Here is a 10157-nt window from a genome sequence, read left to right as displayed (position 1 = left end):
CTCATTGTATGAGCAAGGATGGCCGAGTGGTCTAAACGATAGACTTTTATTCCAGGGTTCAGTGGTTCGAGCCCAGTTGAGGGTAACTTTTTTTGTTTCTTTAACTTTATTCTTGTTTTGTTAATGGAGCTTTCAGATCCAATGTTACATTTATCAATATTAAGCATTTAGTGACAAACTTTGAAAAGGTTCCTTTTAGATGTTTACTAAAAAAAGCCACAAGGTAAAAATTTAGAACTCATTGGTTGTTTAAAAGTTATTTTGTTTATTTACCTTGTCAGCGAGGTTACTTTAAAGTTATTATCACTTTTATCTTTTTTTTTCCAAATCATTAATAAAAAGATAATTTAAGCTTCATTTTGGGAAAACAGGGCTTAATGCATATTCATTAATTATCATCCAAGTGCCAGAGACACTCTTTTAACGAAACACACAATAAAATCAGAAAGTGTCGTCCTTGATTTGCTTATGCGCATTGCACAGGCTAATCAGTGTGCACTGGTTAATCTTATTTGACATGCATTAAGCCCCGTTTTGCCTAAAAGCAGCCAATATGTGCAGATTTCAATGATAATCTGGTCAATGTCGTCGCACAAGCTGTTAAACACTAGACTGGCCAATGTCGTCGCACAAGCTGTTAAACACTATTGATGACATACACACACTGCGGTGGTTATCTTGCATCAGATAAATCACACCAAGTGCTTATTTCCTTTGTTTAATATTTACTTTAAGTATATAAGTGGACATTTAATGCAAGAGCTCACAGTAACAATATATCCTTAACTTTGAGGTGTTATTGAGTCAACGTGAATTTAAAATAATTTTCCGCATGAATATTATTAACATTCAGCATGTTTTCGACATCACGTACTGTTAAATCTGTTATTGGAAAACTTAGTATGATACTCGGTATGTGAATTTTTATTATAAAACTGTTTACACCGATGTCATTGACACCATTTACTAATTTGTTTGCATTTGTTTTATTACTAACATTATTAATTAACTTTTAATATTTATTTATTCACTGGGCTTGTATTTTGTTATTCTAAAATGACAGTTAATATGTGTGTTCAAGTAAGACGACGTTTGAGCAAATGGACTCTAAGTTATATTCAGAAAATTAAAACATGGGTTAAAAGGCACTATTTGTGATGATATCATTTATCACACACGTATGTTTATTGTAGTTGTTCATACATTCTGTTTTTTTAATATAAATAAGCTTACGTTTGATAAATGTGACACACACTTGCTTATTTGGGAAATTGATTTGAAAGTATTTTTAGATGAAAGACTACGTTTCGGTGGGTGACATTAATGCAATTAATGTAACAATTTTAATGTTGAATTGAGGACACTCTTTTAATTACAGGAGCTTTGTTAACATTACCCTCAGCGAGTTGCGAAATAGATACGAATGCTGAGATGATTTGTGACATTTCCGGAATTAAAGAACCACAAACTGTTTATTTTACACATGCAAGGACTCAACTAATTGAAGTGCAGCCCGCTGGAAAATCATGTCCTACAAAAATTAAGGAAGAATCACCGAATATAAAGTGCGGTTGCAACCATAAGAAGCACGCATTTTGTAATATTTCGCTAAGACAAAATGCACATGACTGCGATAGTTGGATGTGTTCAGCAAGTATAGACGGGATTTTGAAGAAAAGCGAATTTGTTCAGCTATGTTTAGGAGGTTAAATAGAATTGCATATTTGTTAATAGAAATATTTCCTCTAATTGTGCATGTATAAAACCTTTTAAAAATCGTATTTAGTGAACTTATACTAAGACTAAGAGAATGTTTAAACTAGACTAAGTATTAGATTTTAATAATGTGATTATTTTATTTGGAATATTATATTATCTGTTTGCTTTCAAGATAGGAAATAGAGCGTAATCTAAAAAACGGTAACATTTGATGATACGAAAACAGTGTAGTTAATTATTTAAACGGCCTGTTGTGGCTTGTTGCATATATTCCTAAAACTACCAATTTTGCAGCACGAATAAGGAACAATACTCATTGCCGACACGACATTGCATTACAAACATACACGTTATATAAAAATGCAACAGGAATGGGGTATTACTATACTAAGTAAAGGCATTGTCTAGTTTGTTTCCTAACAGAAAGTCCAGTGATAAAAAATTATTAAGATTATATTTGGTATTTAATTCATTTCACTGCAATACACGTTACAGGTATCACCAGCAAAAATTATTTTACCTATCGGTTATGCTGATGTGATTTTGAAACATAACTTTATTAGATAAAATGATAAATACAATACATTGACATACTATAAAGAATAAATATAGCTCGCTTTTGATCGACTTTATCTATTTTTTAAATGTCACCGGATCGTTTTGCCCATGTACAATCCTGCATTTGCTACATTTATTTAGTATTAGCTAATTTAGTATTAACCTTAATATGAGAATATGTTTCGATATTATCAACTTTGATCAAGTTTAAATTGTTTAATTGAGCATAAACAAGCAAACATATTTTGTATATTCAGAATATACTAGTATTTTTAATGCATCTGTTTAGTGAGTCTTGTGTATTTAAGAGTACATTTAACATTGCAGACGATGACAGTATGCAACGAAAACAACCGACTGTTAAATGTGCGGGTTTTCTGCTTAAACCCAATGTTACACACTGGATTTTAGAAGACTGGATATTGAAAAGCAATAGTGACATGATTAAAATTGTGAAAGTAGGGATTCATAACATTAGTGGAACTTACCTCCCTAGAGAAAACAATGGTTCAATTGTTGTGTGCAAACTAGAAGAAGAAAACCAAGCTAAATGGGTTATTACAATTATATGTAAGTTTCCTATATAAAACGATCAGATGAATCGAAATAAATTCATGACAAAAGCATTTGTATTTGAAAGCTTGTATAATTGTATTTCTACTTGCAGATCCTTTTACAGCACGCTCTTTTGAACATATATCCAATCATACACCGACTAATCGCTCGTGTAGCACTGGCAACCCGACCATCACAGGAATAATTGAAGAGTACTTGTCTACTGAATGTCCTTCAATAATTATCAACTCCACTGTCAACGTTACGTTTTGCGATGCTGTCAATCGAGATGAAATGGGAGCAAGACAATTTGTAGGACATATGAATGGGTCATTCAAATTAGATATTCTAAGTGAGTACGTGTTCTTGTTTAAAATGAGTTTTTATGGATCCTTAACAATCTCGACCGTTCTGATCGATCCAATCGTTACGTATTCGATTTCAGGTACACGAAAAAGTATTTATTTTGAAATTGTTTGAATCAATAAGTGTCCTATTGGAACAAACGCTAAATTATATGTTTACAGATCCAGCAGCCGTGCGCACATTTTACATAGAAGAATTTAGAGATTATACGAATATCACTCTGAATGAATCACGGCGTCTTACGTTCATATGTATCGGTGAAGGCAATCCTCCACCTACATTGGCACTAGTGTCGAAATCTTTATTTGTTAACACCAGCCATTCACAATTGCAACACACAATAGAGTTTTCCTCGAGTAAAGGTACCGATACTTACCTGTGTATCGCTTTTAATGGCATTGGGAACGATAGTAAATCAATTTATGTTGATGCTTTCATTTCCACAGGTAATTTCATTTTAGCTTACTTTTGATAATATGAATCATATACAACGAATCATGAAATGACAACCAACGATAAATATTAATAACTAATCCTTTATTGGCAATTTATACTTATTTCAGTTTTAACAATCGCGAATAGTTTCTCAGTTATATTTAACTGATTAAGGTTTATTGGTATTTATTTTTTATTGTATATTGCAATATATTTCCAGGTGAAGATGGTTTCTTTTCAAGTATCATTATTCTATGTGTTGGGAGTTGCATACTTTTAGTAATTGTTGTAGTGTGTCTGTTAAGAAGTCGAGGAAAAATTTGCAAGATTGTGCATGTTACAGGTATGATTCTGTATTTTCCCATTCTTCGTTATTGCTCCTAGTGAAAAATACTAAAGCATCGTTATAACACGGTGGTGGCATTAAGACGAACATATTAACAAGTAATAATTGCCTTCAATATAGTGGGGCAAGATATTTGCATAAAAGCGTATCAAAGGTTAATATGTAATAATGTGTTTGATACTTTTAAATTGCACTTAGAGATCATTTAAATTTATTTTTGATAAATTACACTAACAGATGATATAAATGTATTTATGTTATCTGAACTTCCATACTTTCAGATCTAGCTACACAGTTTGAATAAATGTTTGTTTGTTTTCAGAAGCGATACTTGAAGTGTAAGTATAATGAATTATTGATGATTGCGAAAACTGTTGGTGAATACATATTTGTTGTTCGCATTTTAATTAGTTTTTGTATTTTTTATAATTTCTGAATGAATGGAATTGAAATCTACATCTACATCTTGGATTAACATGTGTTTTATTTAGAGATACGGTAGAAGCAGCGAATCGAGCATGCAGATCTAGTCACAATAATGGTAAAGGTTTTTAATTTTCATTGTAGGAAGTGATACACTCGCTGGTTATAAGTATTACTTGTAGCGGAACAAACAAAATAAGTGTAATAAAAAAAGTATCGTATATTAAAAATGCGAGTTGACGAAATATTGCGATGTTATATCAACTAGTCGAACACTATGTTTTATGTTTTTACCTGCGCATAGTGTGAAATCATCATGTCGTTATACATTATTTCGTTTGATGCAGTGGAATAATTTAAGCTGTTGTTTTTGATGTGGCACATTCAGCGTCGCATTTTTATATTTAGATTTCAACTTTGAGGAAGACACTTCACAAAATAATACACATAATGGAGTAAAATCACCGACTGAGTGTGCTCTTAAAACTCGCGGATTTTGTAATGAAACGTATTCCGAATATAACCCTAGAAAGAGAAAGGATTATACAATGGATGGTAACATTTTTTTGTAGTTTATTTAGTCATTAATTTCCCAAATCGTAAGAAACAATTTGCTATAACAGATACAAATATTATTCACAAATACATTTTAACCAGTATTTCGTGTTTTAAATAGTCTAACTTCAATGAGTGTACTTTTAAAGCCCACTCGACATATTACGAAAAATTTATTTTAACACATTAGCTGCAAATATGTTGTTATTTCTTGCACATATTTGGTACATTTATTAATCTTAAATAGATTCATCCATATCACCTTGAAGTTACTGTACTGCGGATATGGCTATGTTAATTGTTCAATTAATTGTTTCCCTTACATCCTTGAACTCATTTGCATTTGTACATTCATACTCATTTAGACATAAATATGATGTTAATTTTTATTTATTCTGATGACATTGTTTTAAAATTAACATATAACACGACATACAAAATAATTAATGTCTGACTTTAAGACAAACAAAATAGTTAATACTATCTATTTTTGATTAATACGAATGCTGGGAATGTTTTAATGATGGCTTAATTTTGGTTTTCCATCATCTAGTATGATATAACTTCAAACTTTATTATAATTTCACGAGATTCTGCAATAAATGCATTGCATTGTAAAACTTAATATGATTTTTGGGTATTGCTAAATTTGAATTTGTGTTCCCCACAAGTGCTTTGTTTAATATTATTAGAATATAGTGTTACGATGAAGAAATATAGAGAATACATGTTTAACGTTTTACTAAAAGATATTTTTAGATATGTTTTATCTATGATACGATATATATATTATATTATGTCGGTTTTATCTGTCGAATAGAATATATAAACACTCAAAGTAATGCATTGTATTGGTGATGTTTGTTTTCCTACAATATCTAATGATGTATTTAGGTTTATACACTATTAAAATTATACCAGCTTCAACTATTGTCAGTAAGTAAAATTATCATTATTACAAACTGAGTGTGAAAAAAATCTTCAAATCTTCCACAACGCCCGGTAATGAAAACATCACGATTGCCATAACAAATGGCGAGTATTCATTCAATTACAAAACCTTTGGACTCAAATCATATCAAGGACTCAATATCAGAAGGTTCAAATTGCTTTTGATTTCAATGTCAATCCTTTCTGATGTCATGCGTGTTTGCTTTGAATTCAATAAGTAGATGAACGGGTGTGTTACTATATATATTTTATTAAAGGAAACGATCATAAAGAAAAGCCTGAAAAAACAACTTCAGTAAGTGATGCAATCCGTGGATTCTGTAATGATGCATATGCTGATTGGACCAAGCCTTCAACATCATGGCATGGCAATGCACAGCAAAAATGTATAAGTATAAACATCGTTGCTATATTTAATATTTGTGTAAGCAATATTGCTGTAACATATACATTTGGGATAAACGTTATATTTTAATGTAAATACAATTGTTGTTGAGGTTATCTATAAAACGCAAATGCTGCTTTATTAGTTTGTATCAAACATAATGGATTCGATATTTTCAGTTACAGGCAACATTGAACACGAACAAGGGTATGTATGTTAGTTTGCCAAATAATTATATAATTATCAACGATAAAGTTTAAAGTATACGGCATATATATATACAGATATATTTCATTACTATCACGAGTACTACTGCGTGCACTTCGTTTTTTTTATTTATTAAAGTTTAACTTTTATTTGTCCAATATTTTCCACTTATCCCAATTCTTGAACTTCTTGCATGTTGCAATGATGTTACATGTTTGACAAAATCAAAACAAAATATATTTCATCATGAATACATCATTTCAGTGATCAAAGAAGGCAAAATCCCATAGAATTGAGAGTCTGTACGTACGGTGTCGTCACCAGAACGCGCAATCAAATAGGTATAAGAGATCATGATAAACCAGAAAGAATTAAAGAACATTTTTTTTAAATAATAATAGTAATTAGTGTTATCATTTTTATTATTCCTGTCAGTATTATTATTATTATTAATATTATCATTATTATTACTATTTTTATTATTATTATTATTATAATTATTATTATTATTATTATTATTATTATTATTATTGTTTTTATTATTATTAGTCTATTATTATTATTGTTATTGTTCTGCCTGTTTTCAGATTATGATACAAAAGACTCCGTTAGGTAAGACAAAAATAGATATAACTAACATTTATTGGTATGTTGCCAATCAGTGTAAGCAAATTGTCTCTATCATGAAAGAACACCAAATTCCTTTACAGTTTGAGTCTCATAAAAAATAGTAGATGCTTTACTTAGCATTATGTATTATACTTCATATGTAACGTACACCGAGCTATCATTTCATACCACATCTTATTATACGACTAATACGCAGTTTTGTTAAATAGCCAAGTATTTTGTGCAAATGATCGGTAAAATAATGTATGACTTATGGATATAATCGATTGTTATTTATGTTAGAATAGTGTTTTAGTAATTGTCGCACACATGTAATTGAATGGCCTGATAAATTTAATTCAATAGTTTATTGGCAATCCGGCATTCTGCCTTTGGCCAAGAACATATATACAAACAAGATGTGACCAAGACAGGGAATCATACAATATACCATATATCCTATTTAATTATAAACAGATATATCAAACAAGCAAAAAACGTGTGCATAATAACAAATGAGATATAAGACTATGCAATACATTAATGTGTGAAAACATGCAATTATACATCCGCTAAACGGTTTAATTTCTCAGATCTTAGTTTAAAGGCTTCTGTCAAAAAATTTGCCATAGTTTTGAGTTTTAGAACATTTGTGCAAGACATGTACACGTATTTAAACTAAAACAATTTGGCTTATTATAGTTGTAAACCAAACACAACCAAACGGAAGGAAGACTGTATTTACAGCATGGCGAAGAAACTCAATGATGAAGGTAACCCTATGGAATATTGAACAGTTATTAAATGTATTATTTTAATAATTGCGAAGGATATATTTGTGTTGTAGGATATATCATATCGATGTGTATTGTGTTATATAAAAGAATTTTTGTAGATTTGTTGGTTGTTGTTCCTCCGCTCATGTGTATTCTAATTATCTACATGTACATAACTTCAAGTAGTCGTCAGTAATCCTTTTCCGAAATTTGTATTTTTCTTGCAGATTCAGCGGTCTGACAATCTTTTGAATCCAGCGCGTATTCTGACATGGGTGAATTTTTAACTGCAATACGTTTAATTGTGTGAGTTATTATGGAGTGATTTGTTCGCAGATCTACATATGTCTTGTTTTTCTCTACATTATAGCTACATCGACTTGTAGACACAAACATAACGGAGACATTTGCGCAAGGATAATTGTTGCTGCTGTTATTAGTTTTCCTACTGGACTCGAGTAAAATACAACGCCAAGTATGAATACTTGCTATGATATAAGAAGGAGCTCTTGAGATGTATATAGATTTATATGTTTGTATATTTCTTATAAATGTATTATAGAAACACACAAGCATTTCATGAAAACGTTTTTCATCAGAGACGCCCGTATTAGACACATTTTATTAATTACCTTTGTTTTAAATGTTTTAAAGTAGATGTGGTCACGTATATTGATTACATATTATGCGCTAAATTGTCACTACGAAAAGTTAATTGTCCGCTTAAGATATGTTTTTTTGTGTTATTTTTTAAAACTAATATCGCTTTTGGTTGTAAGTGTGTTGCAGTAAAAAGTGTATGTTTTTAGTTTGATGTTTGTACTAACCAACACTATTCCTTGATAGTTGATTTACACGTTCTCAATGCACACACATCCGTCAGTAACGTACTACTGCCCTACTCGATTCAGAGGTAGAGGATAATGGCCGTAGATGAAATTTCATGACGATTCCCCTAACATTTAGTATTTTGACCAGAGATCGACTACATACCAATCCTCTTATATGCCATAAAGCGCTTTTCCAACTGAGCTAACCGGCAAGGCCGTTGCAGTTGAACATGACCAGAAAGTTTATGCACAAGATAATAAAACACCTTACATTTTTATTCATACTTTTGGTTACTTGAAATCACAACTAATCGATGTTCGTGTTTTAACAAATGTCTCATTAATCTTATTTGCATTGCGTTCTTATCTTAACATATTTTAATACCAAACAGGATAGTTATTATTTTTTAGAACTTGTTTTACTACGGCTAATGTTACAGGGGAATTCTACAAGCATGAGAAATAGCTTAAATAATAACAATTAGTATAAAAGTGTTACTTTGAATGCCTGCATATATAAGACATAAAATTTTTCTGTTGGATAAGTAGTTATAATGTACCATTGTGGTGTTTTGATTAGCTGTACATGTTGGGTCTTACAAGGATGCATGTCAGTAAAATATGCTATAAATGCTAAATACGGCAAGGGTTAACAAACGACTGGTATTACACGACTTTATCTCCTGTTAATGTTTGTGGACTTTCATTAATTTCTAGAGGTTGTATTTCAGAGACGTTTGTATGACCGTTTGGTACAATAAATAATACCATATTTCGTCCTGTCACTTGAACATTCACAATCCAACAATCATTTCATGTCGCCGAGATAATTGTATTACTAGTGGCTCTCGAAAAGCCCTTTGCAAATGATAATTAACAATAAGGCTGTGAAAGCGGCACAATAATTAACACGGCGCACGTCAGATGAGTGCGTCCTAAAGTCTCAAGAGGAAGCACAAGTCCTACTCGAAAGATAGGACAACTAACAATAACATGACATTCAATTCAAACAAACGCGACGTAATACGAGGGATTGGTGGTTTAAACCGGAATTGAGTTAACAACGGAAATTAAATCTTAAATGTTTACTAATATGTGTACATGAAATGACTGTGCGTTATATTTTCTTTGGCATAGGATTCAATCCTCCTCGCGATAGACCAATCATTTGATGCAAAATATAAGTTTGTTGTAAGCGTATTTATAAATAAAGCGGGTCTAATATAAGTACTTAATTTGCTAAACTAAAGACCATTGTATTAAAAATAATTATTATCCACGTGAAATGATCCTTTTTGTTTCAACAAGTTTAAAAACCACATCTCATTATGGCGATGTGTCTAATAAACCTTATACACATAATGGTTCTATTTCTAATATTGTCCAACCTACATGAAAAGATCAGATGAATTTCCTTAAAGGCGACATTGTTATTTCGAATA

General features: G+C 31.0%; 1 protein-coding gene across 1 annotated transcript; it reads left to right on the top strand.

Moving 5' to 3' along the window:
• Positions 1 to 753: 753 nt before the first annotated feature.
• LOC127867334 (uncharacterized) lies at positions 754 to 9490 on the top strand. Its single transcript, XM_052408418.1, has 15 exons — positions 754 to 912; positions 1379 to 1705; positions 2605 to 2847; positions 2945 to 3184; positions 3360 to 3644; positions 3854 to 3976; positions 4302 to 4317; positions 4471 to 4520; positions 4811 to 4957; positions 6166 to 6294; positions 6473 to 6500; positions 6765 to 6841; positions 7088 to 7112; positions 7812 to 7882; positions 8113 to 9490. The coding sequence occupies exons 1-15, from the start codon at positions 855 to 857 to the stop codon at positions 8124 to 8126; spliced, it is 1833 nt and encodes a 610-aa protein (XP_052264378.1). The 5' UTR covers positions 754 to 854; the 3' UTR covers positions 8127 to 9490.
• The last annotated feature ends 667 nt before the right edge of the window (positions 9491 to 10157 follow it).

This window comes from Dreissena polymorpha, chromosome 2 (genome assembly GCF_020536995.1).
Source record: "Dreissena polymorpha isolate Duluth1 chromosome 2, UMN_Dpol_1.0, whole genome shotgun sequence".
Taxonomy (NCBI): domain Eukaryota; kingdom Metazoa; phylum Mollusca; class Bivalvia; order Myida; family Dreissenidae; genus Dreissena; species Dreissena polymorpha.
This window is presented reverse-complemented; position numbering and strand designations above follow the sequence as displayed.